General features: G+C 39.1%; 3 protein-coding genes across 7 annotated transcripts in view; 2 read left to right on the forward strand and 1 right to left on the reverse strand.

The window, feature by feature from the left end:
• The first annotated feature begins 251 nt into the window (after positions 1–251).
• ak3 (adenylate kinase 3) lies at positions 252–12,188 on the forward strand. Of its 4 annotated transcripts, XR_003295087.2 has the most exons (7): positions 484–631; positions 2,521–2,640; positions 2,825–2,997; positions 4,142–4,260; positions 7,520–7,676; positions 11,680–11,797; positions 12,049–12,188. XR_003295087.2 is itself a non-coding variant. In XM_026298176.2 (5 exons), exons 1-5 carry the CDS (start codon positions 484–486, stop codon positions 7,629–7,631), a joined length of 672 nt encoding a protein of 223 aa, XP_026153961.1. In that variant the 5' UTR covers positions 252–483; the 3' UTR covers positions 7,632–8,520. The 4 variants fall into 4 exon arrangements, 3 of the variants coding, with proteins under 3 accessions (XP_026153961.1, XP_026153963.1, XP_026153962.1); XM_026298176.2 differs by lacking the exons at positions 11,680–11,797; positions 12,049–12,188 and having other exon boundaries at positions 252–631; positions 7,520–8,520; XM_026298178.2 differs by lacking the exons at positions 484–631; positions 11,680–11,797; positions 12,049–12,188 and adding an exon at positions 1,164–1,583 and having other exon boundaries at positions 7,520–8,520.
• cdc37l1 (cell division cycle 37-like 1) lies at positions 9,015–16,838 on the reverse strand. Of its 2 annotated transcripts, none has more exons than XM_026298174.2 (7): positions 16,467–16,837; positions 14,824–15,120; positions 14,607–14,691; positions 14,312–14,427; positions 13,910–14,032; positions 13,472–13,645; positions 9,015–11,755 (listed from the first exon to the last, which is right to left on the reverse strand). In XM_026298174.2, the coding sequence occupies exons 1-7, from the start codon at positions 16,569–16,571 to the stop codon at positions 11,639–11,641; spliced, it is 1,017 nt and encodes a 338-aa protein (XP_026153959.1). In that variant the 5' UTR covers positions 16,572–16,837; the 3' UTR covers positions 9,015–11,638. The 2 variants fall into 2 exon arrangements, with proteins under 2 accessions (XP_026153959.1, XP_026153960.1); XM_026298175.2 differs by lacking the exon at positions 9,015–11,755 and adding an exon at positions 11,803–12,326 and having other exon boundaries at positions 16,467–16,838.
• A 1,029-nt stretch (positions 16,839–17,867) lies between these two features.
• exd3 (exonuclease 3'-5' domain containing 3) overlaps positions 17,868–25,563 on the forward strand; it is a 35,339-nt gene continuing 27,643 nt past the window's right edge. Inside the window, exons 1-10 of the mRNA XM_026296974.1 lie at positions 17,868–17,977; positions 18,887–18,963; positions 22,272–22,336; positions 23,306–23,467; positions 23,762–23,947; positions 24,076–24,129; positions 24,268–24,407; positions 24,500–24,606; positions 24,687–24,760; positions 25,369–25,407. Of these exons, the coding sequence (XP_026152759.1) occupies positions 18,936–18,963; positions 22,272–22,336; positions 23,306–23,467; positions 23,762–23,947; positions 24,076–24,129; positions 24,268–24,407; positions 24,500–24,606; positions 24,687–24,760; positions 25,369–25,407 (855 nt within the window). The 5' untranslated portion in view covers positions 17,868–17,977; positions 18,887–18,935. The remainder of the gene's footprint in view (positions 17,978–18,886; positions 18,964–22,271; positions 22,337–23,305; positions 23,468–23,761; positions 23,948–24,075; positions 24,130–24,267; positions 24,408–24,499; positions 24,607–24,686; positions 24,761–25,368; positions 25,408–25,563) is intronic.

The raw sequence follows: 25,563 nt of genomic DNA on the forward strand, positions 1-25,563 counted from the left end.
AACCTTGCCAAACAAGCTTCTTTTTCCGCCGGTAGACCACTTACATAACTGTGTTATACAATAAATGGATATCTGCTAAACCGTAAACAGTGACAGTGGCGAACAAGTTTCCCAACACGCTGCAGAAACAGCCTCATTTTTCTCAGCTTTCATCGTCACGACTGCGCGTCCTCTTCTGCCCCCACGGGCACCGTCGTGGTCTCAGTTCACATCTTCTTCTTCTTCCTCCTCCTTCGTCTCCTCCTCTTCCTTCTGTTTTCCGTGAGGCTTAAGGAAATAATAAAAAAAACTCAAGGTCCAGTGAGAATTTCGAGTGGGTGTAGAAGACGCGCCCACTCTTGGTTACGTTGCACATTTCTTGGGAAAGAAAGTGCAGATCTTTATTTGATCCAGGCTTGGCTGCACCAGAAGGGGTTCATGGGAACGGCAGGAAGGGTGTTCTGCTGCTCGAAAGTGTTTTAGTTGAACAAAACCCGCCTAGAGATGGTTATGCAAAAGATTTTCCGTGCCGTTATCATGGGACCGCCGGGGTCGGGGAAAGGAACCGTGTCGGGGCGCATAAGCAAAACTTTTGGACTGAAACACCTCTCTAGTGGGGACATTTTAAGAGCCAACATCAACGCCAGAACTGGTAAGACCAGCATCCTTTTCATGAGCCCACTAGTGAAGCCTACATATAAACTGAAATACTCTATATATTGTAGTTCAGCATGCTTGGAAAAGTCATGAGGCTGCAACAAAAGAGTATCTCAGGCATGTATTAAACCGTGCAAACGAATTTAATTATATTCTGGAGAAAGTAATAGTGATGGAAAGTGACTTAATACATTTACTTTAAGTACTTTACTTAAATTTTGAGGTATCTGTGTATTTCCATGTTCTGCTTACTTAAATTGTCCACTGCATTTATTTTATGACATTAGTTACTTTTTAGAGTCAGAGATAGAAAACAAAATACAGTATATTAAAAAAAAGTATATCGATATTAAGTAGGAACTGCTACCCAAAAGTATGTACTAAGTACTTCAAATTATAGGTAAGTTAACATTAGCTCCACCTTTACCAGCTGCAACATTAAATTGGTGAACACAGTAATGCATCAATAAATATGATCCACAACATAAAACACATTCATAAGAGATGTACCATTGAATACTTTTATTTATTTATTCTAATACTTTTGTATTTAAAGCACATTTTTTATGCAGATTTTTATTGAAACAGAGTATTATTACCCTGTGGTATTTATCTGTGGTATCTCAGGTCTTGATAACTACAAATCCCATTATGCACACAACGTGAGCACTTCGTTGCACACAAAGTTACTAGAATATGGAAAACAAAAACAAAAAAAAGTTCGTTTTCTGGACCGCTGTGATAAGAGCACCACTCCTGCAACAGTTTGCTGTGACATACCACAGACAATTAAGACAGAGCAGAAAAAACTCTTTAGCTAAGGTCAAACTGGTTAGCAAGGTTACAGAGCGTGTTGTTTATACTGGAAACACTGGAACCAGTGTTACACCTGAACTTTGGACGGAGGCCTGCTACTTTTCAATATCACCTTGGATGAAGACAAAGAGGTGTGCAAAGGCAAGAAAAGTCATGCACTTGTTTTCCTTGGGAGGACGGACTACAGATGAAGGAGTGTGGTTTTACATCAGCAGGACAGGAACTGCTAGGTTGGACTATTTCATAGCACTAATGCAGGGTTAAAGCACGTCTTCTGTAATGACTACTGTTGTACAGTTATGCAGACGTGTATTTTCTTCTAGCCTAGATGTTTTCAAGGTTGCTGTGTATGTCACCAATAATTCAAAAATATAATATGTAGTCTGTAGTTTCTCAATCCTGTTATATAGTCAGTTTTACGCTTTGCTGCGCTGTAGAGCAGCATATTAGCAGAATCCGGTCATTTCTGCACGGCTTGTCAAGGAATTCAGCTGAACTCTGACCAATTAAAGTGACAGGAAGAAGTTACCCATTCAACATAATATTTCATTCAAAGTAGCTTTACAGTATACAGTATAACATCCCACCCACTCTACAAACACACACTTCAGTTAGATGGTGCAGTTTGATAGTATCTCTGATATGACTGTAATGAGTTACTAGCATATGTCACAATGTTAAAGCTGCACTGAGACATGAAATGAAAATGTTCTAGACTCACATGCATCTTTTTTACACATTTTTATCCTGTAAACTCTTCTTTAATATTTTTGCATCTTAAAAGCAGTTTCCTGTTGCTGGAAAATTCTTAACTGTGCAAAATGTCTTTATCATTCTGAACACAAAAAAACAAACAAACAAAAACAGTGGCATTGTTGAACCTGCTAAAAATTTTTCTTGGAGAAAATGAACATCATCAGATGGTTTTAGCAGCCCTGCAGTAGATAAGGCTGATCTTTTGCAGTTTGTTTAGAGAAGCTCTTAATCAGTGAGGAAAATAGTCATTTCATAATGATGGGATTAGCATTCTCTCTCTCTTGGTCTCTCTCTGTTTTGTGTATGTGTCAGAGCTCGGCCTGTTGATGAAGTCCTGTATTGATCAGGGTCAGCTGGTACCTGATGACGTCATGTCTCGTCTCATCCTGAGTGACCTGAGAGCAATGGGGCGGAGCAGCTGGCTGCTCGATGGTAGGGGCGCACAAGTTTTAATCACCACTCATCTCTGCGGGAAAAAGTTCTGTTTTCTCCTCTTGACAGAAGGTTTCCATGGACATCTTGTTATGCAATTCAGACCAAATGTTGGTAGTTATTTAACACATCCCAAAGTTTCCACTTTGCCTTGCCTTCCCACATTCAACTATGTCTGTACCAGGTTTCCCTCGTACAGTATTCCAGGCAGAGGCTCTGGATGACGCCTACATTGTGGATACGGTCATCAACCTCAACGTACCATTTGAGACCATCAAGCAGAGACTAACCTCTCGCTGGACTCACCTTCCCAGTGGCAGAATCTACAACATTGATTTCAACCCACCTAAAGTCCCAGTAAATATACATCCTCTCTTGTCTGTCACCCATTGCACTGACTGTGGTTTTAAGTCGACCTATAGTAAGTCTAAGGAAAAGCCTGCTGCTCAGCTGACTTTACTTTTCTCCTAAGAAGTAAACCTAATAAGTAAAACATACTGTTTGTTTGAGATTACACAACTGTTTCAGGTTTTTCTACATTTGACTGAGTCTAAACTAGATGGAAAATCCACTTTGAGGTTCACACAAATGATCCAGGGAAAAGAGAGAATTAAAGAGGATAAAAAAGGACAAGTATGATTACAGGAAGACAGATATAAAGCTGAAAGCAGATAGAAACTGAGAAATAAGGAAAACAAGTGACACTAGAGACCCTGCATCCTAATGAGGACATTAGCATGCAGTGGAAACAGAGAAAATGGAGGAGATGGGACTGAGAAATCTGCAAAAACAGGAACGATAGGAAGATAAAACAATAGGCTGCTTGTTTGTTGTGTTGAGGATCTTTCCTCTCTGGCAGATGGCGGTTTGATTTTTGCTTAACGAATCGTAAACTCACGCTTTTTTTATAGTTTCTGAAGAGACACTGCAACAAGACTGGGAGAATTGCAGTAACAAAACGAGTACTATTACAAAGAATCATCTTCATTCTTTTCTGATGTTTTCCTAAATTTCCATATCATTTGTGAAGATGTGTATGTTAATGTTATTTTATCAGCATGATTTTTGTGCATGTTACATTAGTTTCCATGACTACAGACAGTATCTATGACTACAGACAGGGTATAGTGATTTTAATAGTAATAATACTAACATGTTTTATTGATGATTTCAGTTCAGCTGTGGGCAGTTGCAAGTTGACAAAGTACGGGTTTTGTGTCTTTAACACCTGTTTCTGTGTGAATGTTTGATTATCTATAGCACATGTGACTGTGGTCACACACAGTCTGGAGGAGTAATAACAGTTAATGATTAGCTTCAGTCTATTCAGATAAAGGGCTATGTAACAAAAACAGACATGAAAACTGGAATAAAATCAGCTCAGTGGTTTAAAAAGCCAGTATTTCTTCTTGCGTCTCATTATATGTACAGTGGCGGCATGTTTACTGGTGTAGTTTATAAGTAATTGTGTCTTCAACATCGGATTATGTGTTTTCTTCAGGGTTTCGATGATGTGACAGGGGACCCTCTGGTCCAGAGGGATGACGACACACCAGAGACGGTCACGCGGAGACTGGCTGCCTATAAAACACAGACAGAGCCTGTCTTAGAGTTCTACAGGTATAAACTATACACCAGCCTACATACATATCTGCAGAAAGTATGCATACTCCTGCAATTTGTACATATTAATTGATGACATTTCCATTTTGGTTCATCCTTTAACACTGAGGATCCCATAATGACAAAGTGAAAACATGTTTTTAGTCATTTTTACAAACTGAAATCAAAAACTGAAATTTCTGATTTACAAACAAATTTAGCTCCTTCTGCAGCAATTACATCTTGAAATCTTCTTGGGCAAATCTCTAAAAGCTTTGTACACCTGGATTTGGGAGGTTTATCCCATTTTTCCTGCCTCATAGAGTTCTATTTTTGTCAGAGAATCTTTTTCCTCATGTGTCTGAGGGAGATTCTCAGTCATCAAAGACATGGTATTTGCGAAAGTGCTATTAGATGGCAAGTGGGCGCTGTTGAGGTTCTTCTCAATCTGCTGAGAGTGACATCTTAGCATTTGCAGGACACAGGACACTCCTTGAAGACAATATGCAGATTTTGGCCTGATGTGATCAGTGATTTTAAAAAGGGAGTGAAGGAAGCCATCTACATCAAACAGGAAAGACCATTACTAAACAAAGGTGGCCTACAACACCACTAACAGCCATTAACAATGCAATCCATACCACCCCAGGGACTATAACAACCATTCACACATTGACTTATGTAACACTAACGACACCCCTGATGGCTGGGTGGGACAATGAGCAGTTTCGGATGAGACATGAAACATCTTCAAGTCCAGTCTCCATATAATAGAACTTTTGGAAAAAAAAGCTTTTTGATTTTTGGGACTATTGTGATATGGCTTTTACTCATAGAAGAAGCACCTCTTCTTCCAGATCCTGAATTTATTCATAAGAGCAAGAATAAATGCTTTACACTAGGTTCCACAAGATATTGCTGCTCCTGTCAGGATGTGTGCACATCGATAGAGTACAAAGCAACCATCTCTACAATATTTCATACCTTACACAAACAAGTTACCTCAACTTTGTGTCTCCATGTTGTTGAAATGTAAATTATGAGGTTAAATAAAAGCACAAAAGGAGTAAATCACAGCAGAAGACCTTCATCTTTTTAAAGGGACGGTGTTCCCTCAAACCACAGGGATGTGCTTAGCTTCTGACCTACTTATTTTTAATTTACCATGTTCGAGAGACTGTTCATTACGGTGGCCGAGAAGGGCAAACGCGCTGCAAAAGAGAAACGCTGCAAAAGAGAAACGCTGCAAAAGAGAAACGCTGCAAAAGAGAAACGCTGCAAAAGAGAAACGCTGCAAAAGAGAAACGCTGCAAAAGAGAAACGCTGCAAAACAGAAACGCTGCAAAACAGAAACGCTGCAAAAGAGAGAACACAACGGAAGTGCGCCAGGCCGATAGGGGGACCCCGAACTGAGGGGTGCAATGAACAAAGAACTTTTACAGAGGCGAGAGAGACACATGTAGTGACATAAGTCACGTCTCATTTTGGAGGCTGCGTAATGACGCAGGTTATAGTGTTGAATTGCAAAAGAATTGAATGAGCGACCTCTGATGATTGTTCTCATGTGCTAATATGTGCTAACAATGTTCTGTTACATTTGTTTACTTGATCAAAATGTCATACAACGTCGGGAGACGTGGCGGGGGGCGGGGTGTGTTGCAGGGTGGGAGATCTGAAGGTGCTGTAATGACTATAGGTAGTTGTCTTGTTCAGGGTGTTCTTTGGGGAGTCGGTGGGGTGAGCTAGAGGGAGATGGGTCAGGGAGGAGGGAAGAAGTGTGTGTGGAGGGAAGAGAGGGAGGGTGAGAGAGAGCTGTTCGGTGAGGGGAGTTAGCGTTACTGATGGGCGATACAACAGAATTTGGTATCGATCCGATACCAAGTAACTACAGGGTCAGTATCGACGATACCGATACCTTCTGCACCTTAAAGGAAAATCATTATTGCACAGTGTTGATTAATATCTTTATTGCAATGGCAACATGAATAATGCTCATGAACATAAATACTTGTTTAAATGCTAATAATAAAATGATAATAAATAAATAGCATTTCCCTTCGTAGTGGGTGAAAAATAGCACCACACAATGCTTCTTTTTCTATCTCTCTCCATGCTGCCGTGCCTCTCAGCACTGAGACGGAGGAGGTCCCTCCACGCTGCAGAGTGGAGAGAGTAATACTTCCTTCTGCAGTGCATGACTGGCTCTGGAAAGCTCTGACATCTGATTGGCTGCCATCATCATGTGATACGGAAGACCATTTAAAATACGCTTGGGCTGGTTTTCACACATCCAAAACTCTCAGAAGTGAAAACTAATTGCACGTTTTTTATTAGGAGTGGTATCGAGCGATACTTAAGAAAGTATCGACTCCAGAGAGTCGATATTCCCATCCCTACTTAGCGTGGCTACGGCTGAAACAGTAGCCTGTTACCTGTTCTGACTAAAAACTTAATAAAGTAAAGTGACAAAAGAACGTCTGCTGGCTGTGAATTTAGCGGGCATTAGAGTACGTTTTACATTTATTATTTTTTAAACACTTGGCCGTCATGTTTTACAGTATTATAAAAGTACAATGTTGTAAAAGATGACGGCCAAGTGTTAAGTAACAAATGGAAAACGCACCTTCAGATCTCCCAACCCCCCCACGTTGTATGACATTTTGATCAAGTAAACAAATGTAACAGAACATTGTTAGCACATATTAGCACATGAGAACAATCATCAGAGGTCGCTCATTCAATTCTTTTGCAATTCAACACTATAACCTGCGTCATTACGCAGCCTCCAAAATGAGACGTGACTTATGTCACTACATGTGTCTCTCTCGCCTCTGTAAAAGTTCTTTGTTCATTGCACCCCTCAGTTCGGGGTCCCCCTATCGGCCTGGCGCACTTCCGTTGTGTTCTCTCTTTTGCAGCGTTTCTGTTTTGCAGCGTTTCTCTTTTGCAGCGTTTCTGTTTTGCAGCGTTTCTCTTTTGCAGCGTTTCTCTTTTGCAGCGTTTTTGTTTTGCAGCGTTTCTCTTTTGCAGCGTTTTTGTTTTGCAGCGCGTTTGCCCTTCTCGGCCACCGTAGTTCATTATTCCATTATAGAGACAATGACAGTATAACAAACATTTCACTTTGATTGATGTTCAACGTGTTTATTAGCTATACAGTATATTCTAAGGTTATACTCATAGTTATATGTGAATTAACAACTGATTAATCAACCATAAAGGCTTTTTCACAGTTCAAATAGTAACTGTGAAAATCATTTGTGTTTCTTTGCCCATCCAGGAGTAAAGGTGTGCTAGAGACATTCTCTGGGACAGAAACCAACCAGATTTGGCCACACATCGAGGCTTTCTTCCACAGAAAACTCTCTTCCTACAATCACAGAGTTGCATAGAACAGAACAGAAAGGAACAAGAAGTTTACCAGAAGAAACCACTCGGTGCGTACCGTCTAATCAAGGTGTCACTTCCTGTGTAACAAGAGGCAAGTGATGTGTGTGATCTTCTTTTCTGACTACACTTGCACTTTTGGAGTGCTTGTTGCACCACTGTTAACACTGATGTTGAAGATATTAGTTTGGCGAACTCTCAGGGCGAGCGGCTATAATCATTTAAGCGTGAGTTGTTAGAATTTGCACGAATCACATCAATTGTCTAATGTGCCTTTATAAAACCAGGAGACACCACTGAAGATTTTTAACAATAATATCAAGGTTAGAGTCTCGAGATGTTGCAAAATGCGCATCGGAGTAGTTGGTTCTGGTGTGTCCTCTCTGATGCATCCAGCCAACCTTAAGGAATGAAGTTATTTATACATTTTTAACTTGGAGGTTTCTAATTTCAATAAGGAGTTTTTTTAGTTGATGGCAGCAACATTTAAAAAAAAAAGGGCTCATAAAAAGATCTTAAGTTTAATTGGAGATATTTCAGCCTTTTTTTAATTTTTTTTTTTTTTCAAATAAGAAATTTTTTAAAGAGACCTTTTAAAAACAATATTGTGGACTTTTTTTTGCTGTAGTGAAACAAAGGTGGTTATAACTTATACCTTGGGATGATGCAGAGAGTGCTTGCCCTCATGGGAAATGTGACATGTTCTGCAAAATGACTGTAAATTCCCTTTTGCACTCAAGTGCCTATTGTTGCTTTTGAAAAGGGAACATATAATTCAGTGAATGTAGTTTGTAAAAACTTTTTATGAACCACTGATTGAATAATCATAAAAACTGACCACACATATTACATTGAATATATTTAATTTTTAATTAAACAGTTTATTTCAACCACCTCAAGTCTTAATTGTGTTGTCTCTTAAATACATCACAAGGTTTACATTTTAATCAGGGATTCTGACCAGTAAAGATATATTCATATTTACTGTTTAATGTAACATGACAGATGAAGACTGGATTGAAAAAAATGTATGAACATCATACATTTAAAGCACCGCTTGTACAGTGTTATCATTTTGTTAGTGGATATCACAGCATTCAAGGTTGATTTTCCTGTCCTGTGTTTTTATACTTTTGTCTTAAGAGGGGTTCACCATGTTAAAAGCCACACGTGCTAACTTGCCTTGCAGCGTACTGTAGATTTGTGCAGGGAATGTTTCCTGAACTGTACTGACACCTACATTACCCACAATGCAATTGCAACACTTAGTGGATTTACCCTTCAGTGATTATAGTGATAAAGCCATCCCAGGCGCCTCAGTTTTAAATGTCAAAGTGTATAATTATTGCAGATCTACAAAGAACTGTAGCGTTTGACAACACAACACAAACATTTAGCAGTGGTTTTATATTTGAGTTTCTTACAGAAATAGATTAGCTCACTGTAGCCGACTGTGAATGAGGAAGTTCAACTCCTAATTTTCTTAAAGCGTACAGCTTAATGACTGAAAAGTTACACCAAGAGTTGCATTCTCAAATGTTGTCATTAGCGTCAGAAACACAGGATGTATAGTAGGAAGTCAAGCCATCAGACACACTGGCCACAGGTTTACTACTATCAGGCCCAACAGGTATTTTGCATAGTTGAGATGTTATTGTGGACAAAAACAGAAACCATTTAAGTCCACTACAGCACATTGTTTTAACTTTACTGCAGACAAAAGCTCCATTTGTGTTTACAGTTTATGCTTTTCATATAGGAACTGTGCTAGAATTGTGCAGATTAGACATAAATCTGTGTAATAATGACTGAAAGGTCAGATGATGACAGGTCCGCTGCAGAATCAGCAATGCGTCACATTTCTTATTCCAAGATCTGCTGAAAAACTGTCGCTGATCACATGATTCATCACATTTTCACACTGATTTTTGGTCATCTTGTTAAATAGATCATTATTATCATGGGGACACTTGTTTGGAAGCCTTCAGTCTGGCAAGGCTCATCTGAATACTGGGGGGGGAGTCAACAATACAATCAACCCATATAACAAAAGAAAATGTCACAATTAGCACACATTTTTATCTAATACTGGGTTGTGAAATAGAAAATCTCAGAAATTTTTGATGAAAAAAAAAAAAAAAAAGACAAAGCTACCATATATATGGTATGAAGCACTTCAAACAATCTAGTGTAAAAAAAAAAGATTTGTTTTGAAAAAAGAAATATAAAGTGCAAGACACATTCAGATGCAAAGAGCTCCATTCTACAAATATACAGTAATAGTCTCTGTTGGGAGCTCAGCCCTTTTTACATACCATCCTCTCCATGTTGGTGTTTTTTTTTTTTAAAATCACCTAACTCAGGAGTAGATCCCAGAATTAAGCAATTTAAACCAAACACATCACTAATGACGAGCACTTGTGGAAGAAAACTAGTGGTTGTGACTCATTTTAGGATGCTGGGGAATTGATGGCAAGTTGATAAAGAAAACATGAGTTAGTTTCACTCTGGTGTATCAGTGAACCAATGACAAAGAAATACACACGAAAGTCCACACATACCTCAGAAACCTTTTCTGGACTAAAATCTGAAGAATTTGGCATGATTTGTACTCTTATGAATCAGCAAAGCGCCAGTAGAGATTGAACCTTTGATTAAGTAAACACCTACCGAAACTGTAAGAAATAATTCAGCTGATGAGTAATAACCTTACATCCCATGCTTCTTGCAGCCACATAATATCTGGATATAGATAATTCAACATAAAACTAAAATTATATCTAATATCCACATAAAACTGGATGGATCCTGGCCCTTACACCATGTCTATGTATGTGCATTAAAAGCAAAGTGCTTTATCATGCATTATTACATTATCTCAAAGATAATCCTGCAGCTGCTTATAAAAAGAAACATGCACTGTCGCTTTTAATTTACTTCTCTTTGCCCTTTGTCAACCAGCTTAAATAGCAATTTTTCTGCAAAGCTGAGGAAAAAAAACAAAAACAAACATCCAGTAGAGCCAAGCGCACAACACACACTTTTCAAAATATAATGTATATTGTTGTGAGTGGTTGTCATTGGAAATTAAAGGTATTTTGTAGTGATTTTGTATAACGATTCACTTTAAGCTTCATGTATATTGGGTCAATTAACAATTACTACAAGTTTGTTTGCAGTTTTACCTTCTTTTTTTTTTAGATAAAACCTGAATTCCAAAAATGCATGTCAATCACTGATGGAAATTAGCTAGCAAAAAAAAAAAAAAGCTAGATAAAGAAAAAGCTAGCGTTGTTTCCTTAGCCTCTCCAGACAACACTAAAAATACTTTTAACATTTTTAAAAACTTAACTACTCTTGTCCTGGCTGGCATGATATATATATGAACTGCAACAGCTCCACCTCTGAAGCTATAATATGCTCTGACAGCATATGCTCTGAAAGCATTTAAACTTAAAAGACTTAAAGACAGACTAACTTCCATTCTGCATTCATAAAAGCAGTGTTGAAAAATGAACTTTACAAAAAAAAAAACCCTTTTCATTATTACCCAAACCTTGCTGTACCACACAGGATACAAAATGATCAATCTGTGTCAGTCATGCTTCTCTAAAACTTGGCATGATTTCTTTTAAGCACCTTTAACAATACTTGTGAATTGTTCTGCTTTAGGTGCTGGATTTAACTGCCTTGCATTTAAGGACTTTGTTGTTTTGGTATTAATTGTGTTGTCTGGATTTTGCTTTTCAGTAAGGATGTGTCTTTGAGAAATAAAGACTGAAGGATAATGAAAGATCTGTAAAACCAATGTTATGGCACAACACATGTTTTTAGATGGCAAAGGTCACTGCAGGAACCAACGGGCCAGAGGCCAACCGCAGCACTCCATTTATTCCTGCTCTGCACTTGCATTTACTGTCCTGGCCTGCTGCTGACGAGGACTTAAACTCAGGTTGTTTCTAAATGGGGAGACGATTAAGGTGGATTAAAATCAGGGGCCACCCTACATTCCCTAGGAAGTCTCCATCATGCGTATATCCTCTGTTTCTGTAGTGTCCTCCTTTGTCCACCTCCCTGTGCTTGTCCACAGTCCAGTCTCTATGCAACGCTTCATTGGGTATTCTGCCACCTGGTGGAGAGAGACACAGACAGGATCATCTGGCACCCACCGGTAAGGACCACCATGCACGGCACCTTGCAATGTAACAAAACCATTTTTGTTTTTTGTTTTTTTAAAACTAAAAGCTACAGAAAAAGACTGAGGGATTACCTGCTGATGACTAGTTAGGGATGATAATGGTTATATAACTGCACTCAAATCTGAGCTTATGCTAAAAATCTGTAGTCTTCTCTGCTTAGATTTCACTATAAACTAAAGCAAATCTTTTCTTTATAAGGTAAAACGTCTCATATTCTCCTTAGATCACTACACAGAGACAGAGCGAATTGATGTCGAGGTGAAGACAGAATATGTGAAGAAAACAACTAAGTGATTCAGTTTCAACAGGCTTGCTCACATTCCTGGTTAGTCGTCCTCCTGTGTTGGAGAAGGGGAGGAGTTTTTCTCCTTTTCTATGCGTAATGTTTGGCAGCTAATCAAGCTGTGAGGCCAGCAAAAGGGAAAAGCCTTCTCTCTCACTTACAAAAGGCTTTCAAACTACACAGATCAAGTTTAGTAGAGAGTCCTGAAAGTTGAAATGCTTGAAAAAAACAAAACAAAAAAAAAAACAACCTGTCATGACAGTTATGCAGAACAGGCTTTTAAATTGTATGAGATTGGGTAACTCAGGGCTGCAGATGGTAACCGTTTGGTCATGCTGGTGACTGGCTTCCTTCAGTTTGGCAGAGCTAGTAGAGCTTTATGCATGCAACTAAGAAACAGTGCATAGCGATGCAAAACAGTTCACTCAGTGGGAGCATTTTCAGCATTTCCAGCTGCTGACTTAAAGATTAAGGTGACAAAGGGACACTGGAGTTTTGTTTTTTTTTTTAAAAGTATATGCAAGTCTGCATACATCTTGACAACAGAAGACTTATGCAAACTCTTATTTGTAGATGCTACTATTTCTCCACAACCTAGCCTTTTGTTTCTAGTTCTACAATTCAACATCAATAAAAGGATACTATACTATAAAAACACTTAATTATAACACAATATGACATTTATATCCATCCATCCATCCATCTTCTGTACCCGCTTGTTCCTGAAAGCCAGGGTCACGGGGATCTGCTGGAGCCTATCCCAGCTCTCTCTCGGGTGAAAGGCAGGGGTACACCCTGGACAGGTCATGACATTTATATTTCTGATGAAATATTATGATCTTGGGAGAACCTTATGCTAATTACTAGTATGAATTATCAGATAGCAAGCAATGAAGAATAGAGTACACTAACCTCAGCAACTACTCAACTCAACAACTACTCCTCAGTACACTCAACTCCTCAAGTCCTAGTTTATACAGAAGCCTAGTCAACTTCTGGCTGTTGCTGAGGCCACAAGTACTAACTTGCACCTCATGTTCCTTTTATTCCCATGAACCTTCTGATACACTGCAGTGCTGTTACCATTAATGGAAACACATGGAGGCACATCTTTAAAACAGTCATGAGCAAGAACATGTAAAAATTGTTATTTGCATATTACTGAAAAAAATACAAAAATAAATAAATAAATAGAGTAAGTCTTTATGCTACAAAATCCAGCATTAAACTGAAGATGACTTATCAGTTCTGTATGGCAGAGGAGTATTAAACACCAGCTCAATAGTGCCATCTCACAGCTGTGTGAGGTAACTACAATAGCCTGAGTCTCAGCTGGACTGGGAAAAAAAGGGAGGACACTTACTGAAGGTAATGAGTCCAGTGCTTCTTTAGGGTCGAGTCTGCAGTTCGTGTCAGTGACCTGTTGCTCAACATTGTTGGGTTTATCACCTTTACGCAGGACTGCATATTCTTTAACTCTATGTTTGAAGGCCTCAAGTTCTGTATGGAAGACTTCTAAGTAGACATCTTGTCCTTCCTACAAAGCAACATAAACAAACATATTAAAACGTGTGTGTGTCAAGTGTGTCTTCTTACAGCTATCATTTTCATGAATGATTATTTTTACCTCTGATTGCAGGGTTAAGGAGGGGTGCTACTAATATCACCATTACCATTATTAACATGCTTAAAAACAGAACCATCGTGAGTGACAGCTATGTTAAATTATGTTGCTGTGTCAAACAATGGAGGTGAATAAGTAGGTACAACACAAAGTATTGATCAGATGTGTGCTTCTCACTTTGGCTTTGTGAAAGAACTGTCTGAAGCAGCCTCTGGGATCCTGCTGAGAGTTCGAGGCCATCTCCAGGATGAACTGCATGACTACAGCTTGGTGTGCCACCTGCTCCATCAGTGCTTCTTTCTGCAGGAAATAAAAACTGGATTACATTGAGTGTCTGTGTGTTAACATCACCCCAATTTAACATTGTGAGCTGGCTATCAACCAGTGTTTCACACTTAGCAATGAAGCAAAGTCTGATCTCGTTCATTGTAATAAAAAAAATGGCATCTGCAAATTTTGAAAGTCTGTGACTATACAAATAAATTAATTGTTAGTTTTGGTCTCCTGGTGGTAGGAATTGTTGATAATTTAAAAAAACAAACAAAAAAAAACACAAGCCTTATACTATCAGTACATTACCCCTTCTTGTTGTAGCGTCATGCACCACAGAATTAAGTAATTGGCTGTTTCCTCACAGATGAGATGAGGCATGTCTGCAAGGAATCGCTGACTGTCGTCCCACCTCCGCAACATACCTGACAGATTGAAATAAAGTCTAAAACAGTTTGTTTTATGATACCTTAAAAAAAGACCATATGGGTCATTAACTATTTTAAGGACATAGAAAACAGATCAATGACAGTGGAGATCTTTTCCTCGGGTTACTCATTTAGAGTCAACTGTGCAAATGTTATTTTGATTTAGTGTCACATACCGAAATGCCTGATATCTTGCTCATACTTCTGGATAAATGACTTGTCATCCTTTTCAAGAAGTTGATTTTGTGCATTAATGACACTCTGTAAGCACAAGAAAACAATAACAGTGTTTATGATGTCACTGCATGGGTATACATAATCAAATAAGTGGAAATGATTAATATCAACAACAGTTTTGAGAAAATCTTCTAATGAAGATACAAATTCTGTTACCTTATCAAAAACATCCCAAACTCTGACTCCAGGTACAGGACTGCAGCTGTGTCCCTGACCTCCCAGCATGCTCTCCTTGCGGCGCCACTCCTCCTCAGAGTGTGTGAGCTCTGTGGGGCAGGCCAGAGTTCGAGCTCGTTCCTGCTCCAGGGACTCAGAGCTGTGAACCCCCAGAGAACAGAGCTGATCCTGCGCCTCAGCCAGTCTCCAGCTGGAGACGATAGAGGCCTTCACACATCGCTGCTGGCTCTGGCACAGTGAAGCCATGGCACAATCACAAAGGTGTGATGATGTTGGCTAGCGTGTGGTAAATGGAAAGAAAAGGATAGTGAGACATGACAGAAAAGGCATATGCTATAAGTGAAACGACATATGCTCAAATTGCCATTCCATGCTTTGCACAATAGAGGAAAGTGTGCTGCATAAAATAAAATTAAAAATTTGAATATAAAAACCACAACTTTTTATAGTACACACAAAAATGCAGAGATTTGTTTAAACACAATCCTCATAAGGTAGGTGTTGATAGAAGATGCAAAAGCCCCAAGGTCACTATATTTAGTCTAGATATTTTTATTGTCAGAAGATTAGACTTCAAATTTTCACCTCACTTCTCAAATACATCTTTTTTTCCATAGAATAATTAAGAAGGCGAGAAGGGTTGACAGCTAAAAACTACCAGCTCAATGTGAATCACAAACTAAATGTAGCCCACTGGCTTTTAGAGCCTTCATCACCACAACCGTGCTAAATTTGGTGCAGGGTGGGTGAGAGGGCTAAAAATAAACAAGTGCTTGTTTCCATCTTAGCCATGGCTACCCCATAAAGCCAAATGCAACATCTAGTCCACAACAACCATCGCACACAGCTGTCAGTGTCTGAGAATACTGAGCACCCAGGGGACTGGGAAAGTGAGCTGCACCTTCATGACCCGTCGTGGCCTATGATCTCACAAATCATACTACCTATTTATATCTTTCCACCGCTGCTTGGTGAGGCGATGACACCACAAGTCTTCTGTGTACCTTGTAGACATACCATATGTTAACGGGGAATATTGTAGGCTGACTTGCACATTTGCTAGGTTTGCAGTTGTTCTTCACAAAAACCAGTAAAGCTACCCAGCCATTCAAATTTTGTTGTTCATGTTCATCATCACTCTAAACAAGAACCCACTGACAGTTTCAAGTTCAAATGTATTTTCTATAACAAGATAAATACATTCATACTTGAAATATGTAATCAGCAGGTAGCTGAAGAAACTATTTAACTATATTTAACTGTCAAATAATACAGCTGAGTTAGGTTAGCGTTAGCTAGCTACATTTCTCTGTTTTTGCACCATGTCAGCTGAGCTAACTAGCAGGACAATTACACTGGTATGAAGGCAGAAAACGGGACATGGGCTATAAATGCAACACTACCTACTAAGACTAAGCATTAGCCCATATGCTGCTGGCTGTCAGACCGGCTTTAGCTACGTTAACTCGGCATAAACTCACTTCAACGCCCCTCAAACAAGTTTGGCGCTAGTTAGCTAGCTAGCATATATTTAACACCGTTACTTCTAACTTTGCTTCTGTGACGCAAAGTAACGGAGCTAACTTCCGTCAACAACCCGGCCAAGACCATGAGCTAATTACCTGCTGGTGAGGACGAACGCCACTATATCCGGGCGCTGTCGAAGCTGGATCACTGTTGGATGCTTCTTGGGAGTAAACCGAAGCTCCGTTGCCCAGCCACTCCATCACTGCTAAACAACTAGCTGATGAGTTAGCTCTGCTGTGGGACCCAATAGCTAGCTAACGCTAGCTGTGTCTGAGGAATCAGCTGTCTGCCAGAGTTACGCGTGAGCTAAATACCAGACTGAGAAGTCAGCAGAGCCGAGTGGGGTCCAGGATGCGCCACAGCAGGACTGTTAGCTTTTGTAAATAACACCGTCAGCTACAACAACAACATCCAGTGGCTGCTAAGTAACCCGGTTTCGTCTTTTTTAAGAAGGGACGCTCAAAGCACGTGGTAAACAACGTAGACCACGTGACACAGTCTCCGTATTTCTACTGCTTTCCAGTCGATTCGTCATAATTTGGTAAGAAAAGTTATATAAGGTCACCATCGGATGGAAAAATTGAAACATGTACCATAAAAGAAATATGTAAAATAACTAGAGGAATATTGGGTGGGTCATCTTTCATAACATCAGGATTTGTAAAGAATATTGTAAATATATTTTGTCCCCAGTGAATTTTTACTGGAACCTTTGACATAGCTTTTTGAGTGTCACTCGTTTATAGCACTTTATTTGGTTAAAGTAAACGCTTGATTTTAGTGTGACAGTGTAAATAGAACATATTTTAATTAAGTAAAACAAATGTATTATGGGATGACTTTAGGGTTAGACTCATATTCTTTTTATTTAAGAATTTGATTCAAGAAATTAAATGATTGTCTCTTTTACAAACAAAGGGACAAGAACGAGCAGTGCATCGCATTTTACAGAACTACCTTTGTGTTTGTATTTATCATACTTTTCTAAAAAAAAAAAAAAGACGATAGTTGTAACATCAGTGGGTATGTCTCTTTTGTAGGGTGCATCAAAACAATTACTCCAAAATAAATTAATGCATGTCCTGCATAAATGACATAAATGCACAAACCCGGTTGACTGGGGCTATGGCCATGAACCTTAGTTTAACTTAGACATAATGAAACACTTTTTGGAGGATGTAGGAATATTTGCACCTTTGCATTATTCGTTTGTTCTGCAGAAGATGGCAGTAGTGTACTTTAAACTTGCACACTCATAGCTAAACAAGTCTTTGCCCACGTTTAGGCTTACAGGCAGCTGTGATCCAGTCGGTTTAACACTGCCAACACTCTGCAGCAATACACTGTCTTACGTGCTGGATATGAATGTTTTCCCTCCAGCGTCCTGATATGGCTCAGAAATGATCGCCTGTAATTTTTGTCCAGAAAAGCAGGTAGCACCTGCTTATTGTTTAGTACGAGGAGAAGCGGGGCCTGCGAGGTAGTACGCAGGGCAAATTTATCTCCGTGCTTGATCCGCGTTATTGAACCACAGAAATGAACCAGAAGTAGTGAGTTATGTGCTAGTGTGCATGACGAAAGGTAACCAGAAGAAAGAATTAAGACGGTGAGTCCATTCGCCTCGACAACATAACATCACCTTGTTAATAAATATGTTCTCGTTTGTTTACAAACTAAAAAATAAAGTCGACTGTGCCCTGGTGAGCAACACGAGAGCCTAGCACTGCGGCATTTAAGCTAGCTTAAAGTGAGTCACAAACCAAGTAACACTAACGCTAATGGCAAAATTACAGCAGTTGTTGTGTAGTTAAGTTGTATTTTACATCTGAAACACTGGAGTAAACGGGACATCAACCCACGCACCGGTCTCATCAAGGGCTGTGCTTGTTTTGACAGTGCCGGAGAAGCTAATGTTTGCTAACAGAGTGTTTGAGAGGGTAGGGTGTCCTTGTTTTACCACTAGGTGGGGATAAAAGATGATCAAATAAAAGCTTAGACTCCAGGTGCTGTATCTCCTTTCTCATCTTCCCCCGGTGCTATTGCCCGGACAGAGCCGATTGCCAAATCCCGCCTCTGAAGCCTGCAGACATTCAAACAGGGAGAAACAACCAGACTTCAGGCCTTAAAAAACATCCTCAGCCTGAAATCAGGTTTCATAGCCAGCTGGCATCTCGCCCTTTCCCAGCTTGCTGTTCCCACAGGTTTATGTGTGCATGTGAGCGTGCGTGCGTTGTTGGCCTTAACTTCGCTATGCAGGTGTTATTTTTCTCACTTTCTTTTAGTTTGATATTCACTCCAGTTCGTTTTTTGGCACAGTGACATTATTGAAAAGACATAGCTGTTTAACATACTACTTAATGCACTTTTGTTTATTAGCTCAGTGCAGTGGCTTGACCACAATACTGTAATTGCATGTGCTGCACAATATAAGTGTCTCTGCTTTTAGGTTGTGACAGTAATGTATTATTGAGCAGTTGTGGTATAGACTTATTATTCATGGTGCTGTGTTTTTCAGCTTGACTTCATCTATAGAGTGACAGGAGCACATCATCCTGTGGACAGAAATGAACCATACTACTCCACTGGCAGTGGGTGTGTATCACACTTTAACTACATGCTGTTCCCTTTAAATATTTCATACAAATAAAACTACAGACACAATACTGTAATGGGGATACAGGTTCCAAAGGTAAGTAAGGACTGAAGTGCGTTATACTTTATGTATTTACTGTCATACATGTCAGGTGATGTCATTTTTATACTGAGAGTGCAGGGCGCATGTATCCACATACGTTTTATTCAGTCGAATTTAAATCAGGTGACAAACAGTTCAGGAGAAAGCAGAATGTGTTAATTTTGATTATCACTGGAATTAACACAATCAGTAAAATAACACTACAGGCTTGTCAGATGGTTTCATAAATTCTTGGCTTGAAACTGGAACTACTAACACTATTTTAATATCTTAAACAACCCGTTTGAAATGAATTTTTATGCCCTTATTTAATTTAGATAAAATGCTTTTCTCAGGTCTGTTGATAGAGCTAATTTTAAATCCCAACTAAAAGCCTGTAGCAGTTTATGCATGTGTTGCCACTGCATACTTAATGTGACCAACGTCTGATTTTAGCTTAGCTTAGATAAGTTTCATGTCAACATTAACTTGCTCCTGGGGTTTACAACAGTATCAACATCACTATTCCTTTTTTTCTCTGTAGAGCCTGTAAATGTGTCAGTGCTCATTGGCATTGAAATCAAGCTTTACTGGGTCAATTCTGTAGAGGTAATTAACATGCAAACACTACTTTAATAAGAATCCAGTTCTGTAAGTGCTGGTACTCTCCTTACTTTTGAGGTTCTGTAATGGCACCTGTTGAGAGCTTTTTCCAGCATCCACAATAAGATACAAAAGAAGAGAAGTACATGTAGAAGAATGTTGTGGCATCCTTCCAGTGCCACTTGCACAGCCTCTGCCAAGTCACCCTGAAGCAGTAATGGTGGCTGTAGTGACACCAAATGCCACATTTAGACACTTGATCTTTGTGTTGCCTTTATTTTGGCAACTGCCAGGCAACAGGCTGTTAGATCTGCCTGTGAATTTAATGTCTGTTGAATTTTACTGAAATTTAAGTGTGACTTTTATTTTGTAAAGGTGCTTGGATGGTGTGAGTTTTTTTTTTTTTTTTTTTTTTTAGTATTTTTTCACATTTAAAATTTTCTTGTGTAAAAACACACACACACATTCCCAGAAGTGAATGTACTCTGTGTGTCCATGTATTTATAAGTAGTGATGGGGTTATTATGTTGTAATAAATGGGGAGCCTCCAGTTCTGTCATTCACCCACCATCGAGGACTATAAAGAAGCTACATGCTCCACATTCCTCTCCCCTCATTGCCACTACTCCTCTCTCCTCTCCCCATACAAACACTGACATTGAAGTGTAGTGGTTTGTGCTGGTTGTGTTCATGTGAGTCTCCGTGCACGTCCGCATGTTCGTTGGTGGGATGAATGGATTGGAGTGGGGTTTATAACGGTAGAGAACCACAGAGAAGGAAACTGTATCCATTCAGATGTTTGAAATTAAAGGACCTTTCAGTGGACCATTGCAGCAGTCTCTTTGCATGTAGATTAGCTGACACTGTAATGCTGCTGTGAAAGCTGTGGTATCATGGTGAGATACCAAAGTACTGTATAGGTTAATTTGAAAAGGCTGTGTTTCATTACCATGCAACAATTAAGCATCTCTTACAAAAGTGAAAGTAGATTTCTCAAGCTACTCCCGCGTAACTAGAAATAGAGCCTAATATCAGGTGTCAAGTCTTATTGTTTGGAAGGTGTGAATTTGTTTACAAAAATCAGAAACTGGTGTATACTTTGGAAAGTGACTCACACTAATGAGCATGCACCATTTGTACTAAATGGGATTGAACATACATAAAGGCTGGCATGGCACAACAGGTATTTAAAAAAATCAAATGAGCCAAAAGTCACAGTGGAAATCATTTTGTTTTTTGTTTTTGCAAGATTATTTTTTAAATTTTACAGTGCTGTTTTCAAATGACAAAAACACAGACCAGAGGAACTTGCAGGGAAGAAAGGGAATTTCAGAAATTTGTTCTAAACATTGGACATGGAAGTGAGAGAAACCGAATGAGTTAATCATTTCATCATAATTCAGCTTAGTTTGGAGAGAGAAGTTAAGTAATCAAAGATAGAGACAGTGACTGAAAAAGCAAGCTGAAGTAGAGACACTATTATCTGAGAACTTTCTTGGGCAGGTTAAGTTAGTGTTTCAGGGGCAAAGTGAAAAGGTTTCATGCCAGGAGAGATACTGTATAGAGAAGAGGCCAGCACAGAGAGGGAGAGGTCTTTTGGTCTGCTTTCCCAGGCTATGCATCAGGAAGGCTGTATTTTTTACACCATGACCAGTGCATAGCCCTTTCCTGGGGAAATCCGAGACAAAATCGAGAGAGGCTGCTGCAGGGAGGGAGAAGAGAACAGGAAAGCTAGCCCTGGGAAGAAGGGAGGGAGGTGGGGGGCAGGTACAGCGGAGCCCACACAGTATGAGTGATGTAAAAAGAGGCTGAAGTGTGTGAGAAGACTTACTGGAAAATGCACACAGACATACAGACATTAAAACGTGAAACACATATTAGATTTGCACATCTCCTCCTGTTTCCAAGCTCTTTTACCGATCTGCGGTTTCCAAAAATGTACCCTGAGACTCTTCTTCACAGTATTTTGGCTGTAGATTCAGCTGGAATGCAGAGCTAATGCCGGGTTCCTCTACTGTCCAACCAGCCTCAGCTGTTAATCCGATGTTATGGCTGCTCTGCTATGCTTGTTAAAGAAATAATATTTGACGTTATGGCTGCTCAGCTATGCCTGTTTTAACAAACAATATTTCCTGTATATCACATTACCTATAAGTTAAGATTTAGGTTGGACACAAAACAAGGCATTTCAGGACCATATGGCAAAAAATTTTATGTTTTCTTATATGACCCGTCTTTAAGAGCAACGGCAAAACTGCATTGTGGTTTTCAGTACACGAGGGTTATCGGCCATCATATGCAGGAAACAGTGTTTGGAGGAGATGATAAACAATACTGTGGATGTAGGCTTTAGTAGAAACATAAATAGTAGATCATAATTATTAGTGAAAGGACCCGTTCAGTATGCAGTATGTTAGTATGATATGTTTTTTATCAGTTGCTATCTTAAGGTTTGAATTGGCAGGATTTGCATCTTGCATGGGTTTCATTTTCCCAAATTAAAAATCTTTAATGTTCAGGAGACATTAAAGAGTCACAAAATTGAAGTATTAAGAGATCAACATTTTGATAGAGGTCAAAGTGAAACCCCAACTCATCTTTCTATGTGTTTGTGATCCCCCAGGTCTTGACCCTGCTGTGCTGAGAGACCAGCTCTTTGAGCTATGGAGCTGGAAAGATCTGCAGACGGTGAGAGCAACTTCCACAGTGTGTGTCACAGTGTCACACATATAATATGTGTGCCTACAAAGGTGGAGGGATGGAGTCTTTTTGTGTTTACACGAAGCACTTGCACAGGCAAAGACACAGGAGAGGGAGTACTTAGATGCCAGCTTGTCGAAATGAAGCACATGCGTGTTTGTGTGTGTGTTAATGGGGAAACCAGAGTGTCTGTCAGTAGGAAGGAAGGAATTTGTGTTGCACTGGATGAACTTGAGATCTGTGTGAGGAGGATATTGAGTGGATGACATCTGTTTTGCAAATTAAGACACAGTGCGAGGATTTCTCACACAGATATTATTTTCTCATGTAGGAAGTTCTTAATGCCAAAGTTTTCATTCTAAAGCTGAGACCAAAAAATGTGTCACAAATGAGTGTGTCAGTGGGGCCCAGGGAGGAAAGTCAGTTGTTTGTCTTTCCTAGCTACTGTCTTTCAGTGAGTCTAAAAATTCCCTTGCAAGTTAACTCATTTTACCAGCAGCTTCGGTCATCATTTACTAGAGAAAGTAAGCGGAAACTGTAATTTTTATTGCACACTTCCATGACTCTAACAGTGAAATAAAAGTTAGCTTTTTTTAACTTCAAATGCTTTATATTTCCCTTCTTTAAGCAATAAAACAGTTTTGCAAACGTCACAAATTACACCCAAATTATACATGTAAATTATGTCCAAGTGTTTCAACCTAAAACACAACTCTTTGAGCCCACATGGATGTGGTTCATTGTAACATGACCTATAGGCTGGACAGGCTCTGTGTATTTTTCAGTAAATACTGAAATACTTTGGCTGAAACATGAACTGTGCACCTATAGTAGACATAAAATGAAGCACAGAAGCTTTAATGGACCTTAAAAGAAAATTAAAAGAAGACAAAACTGCTATATTTTTCTCTATAACATCACCGTTTTACCACTCCTGCATTCTCTGTCCTCCCACAGCTACATTTAGCGTCCCACCAGGGATTTTCAAAGCTGTCTGAGCCTCTGGAGGGTTTATTAACAATCCTGGAGGGCTGTCCGGGCAAACAGAAGGGCCGCAGCCATACTCTTAGTCAACACATCCTCATGGAATACCATAGGTGGTGGAAGGAACATCCTCAGGTTTGTTATAGAAACATTTTTAAACTAAATTATGTTTAGTTTAAACTATGAAAAAGACAAAGCTAAAATAAACTGATTTTCTACTGTTGCAGTCACACCTTTTCATATACTACAGATTATTTCACATTATTTTTTACATTGTCATCTCTATAAAGTGGCAGACAGCAGGCATTAAATATATAGGCATTATAATACATGTGTAGTGTATATTCAAACTGTACTTTCGTTGCCTTTCATATTTTTAATGTCTGTAAAAAAAATCTAGGTCTATTTTACTATTTCCTCCATCACCAGGTCACTCTGAGTTTACTCCCAGAGAAGAAAGCAGTGGAGCTCCAGCATCGGGCCCTGAACTTATTAACAGATACTCAGTCCAACTTTACAGAGAGCCTCATAGAGATCTATCAACTCAGCTCCCTAGATCCTGACATACGCCGACTGCACATTTTAAAGTTACATTCCCTCAGACTCTACAAAGAGGTAAATGGCTTTTTTGAAAGACTTATTTAATGCAGAAACGTTTTAGCCAAAATTGTAGAAAGTGAAATTAAAGCAGATACAAAAGATTGATTTTCTTTAGCCAAACCAAGTTTTTCTGTTTTTCACAGGCAGTTGTGCTCAGCATAAAACTGAACATACAGAAAGAACTGAATATGGAGGAGGTGAGACAAATATTATTTAACAAATATGTCTCTAATACTCTGCATGTGTATTTGTAAGAACTGAATATACAAGCACAATGAAAAAAAAATCCCAAGGTATCCTGTTTTAAATCTCAAACTGTCATCTTGAATTTCCAGATGTGTATACCCCTCATCTTGCAGAATAAGCTGTCTCTGGCAGAGTCCTTTGTCACAGGCCACAATCACCTAGAACAACAACTGGTCACACTGCTTGACTCCTGGTGTCACCCCTACTTCAGTGTGGAAGAGATAAGCAAGTATGGGGCATATGTGAATGCACTGGAACAAATATTGATGATTCCCTACTGTGGTGTTGTATAAAGCCTATTATGGTTGTATGTTTCCACAGGAGGTTCCCTTCCTTCTCTCGGTCCAAAGATTTCAATTCCCAGATCCAGCCCAAAGCGCTCACCAAACACGCCTTACGACTCATGGAAAAATTCAACATTAACCAAGGTGCATGGGGGCACATTTAGTATCTCTTGTATTATGTGTTGGTCTCAGGCAGAAATTGTGATCTTGTCTTTCTGATGCAGAACTATGTCCCAATGCCCTTTACAAGAGGAGGCTGGACTCTTTACGTTACCTCATGTACAAGAGATACGTGGAAGTAAGTGGCACAGATGGCTTTCAAAGTTTGTTTTTTTTTTAACGTCAGAATAGATACAAATTATACATGACTACTCATTAGTGACTAGCATTGTTTGGCTACTACACAATCATGATAATAATAGTAATACTTTTGAGATGGAAGCTGTCTTTATGCTGTGCATATTTTGTTGATGACTGCATTGCTTTTAATTCTGTGTAATCATTTGGTGGTGGTTAAGGTCTGCTGCAGAACTTTCTTTCTATCAAGACTGATGATTTCTTGTCAGTCTCATCTCAACCTCGCTTCCAAAACCAAAAAAAAGGAGTAGTTCAGTTTTACTTGCTTCAGTTGACAGTAAATTTCCAAACAAATATTGTTTTATCCTACACTCACCTGTTGGGGCGCCTTTTAGTCTTACCTGGAAAAGCATTGCACGATTTGTCTGCAAACCACGTGAAAAACTCTGAAAACGTGTCTTCCCAATTTAGTCCTATTTAGAAATTAGCAACATCACAGTATCATAATCTATGGAAAAGCTAAAATCAAAGGTTCTTTAATTAAACACATTTGTTGTGTTTAATTAAATTTTTTTTTACATGCATTTTTCTGCTATGTTTTTGTTTTAGAAAAGCATGACAGAGGAGAACTGGAGTGACCATGTGCAAGTAAGTTTTGCTTGTAGGCGTGTTTTGCTTGTTTGCTTAAGACTGCGTAAAAATATAAATAAATAATGCAATATGTAGTATATTTGTATAAATCGGTAATGCTGAATTTGTGATTTTTGTTTATTTCAAGAGCATACATGTGTGTGATTTCTGTAT

This window comes from Mastacembelus armatus, chromosome 12 (assembly GCF_900324485.2).
Source record: "Mastacembelus armatus chromosome 12, fMasArm1.2, whole genome shotgun sequence".
Classification (NCBI taxonomy): domain Eukaryota; kingdom Metazoa; phylum Chordata; class Actinopteri; order Synbranchiformes; family Mastacembelidae; genus Mastacembelus; species Mastacembelus armatus.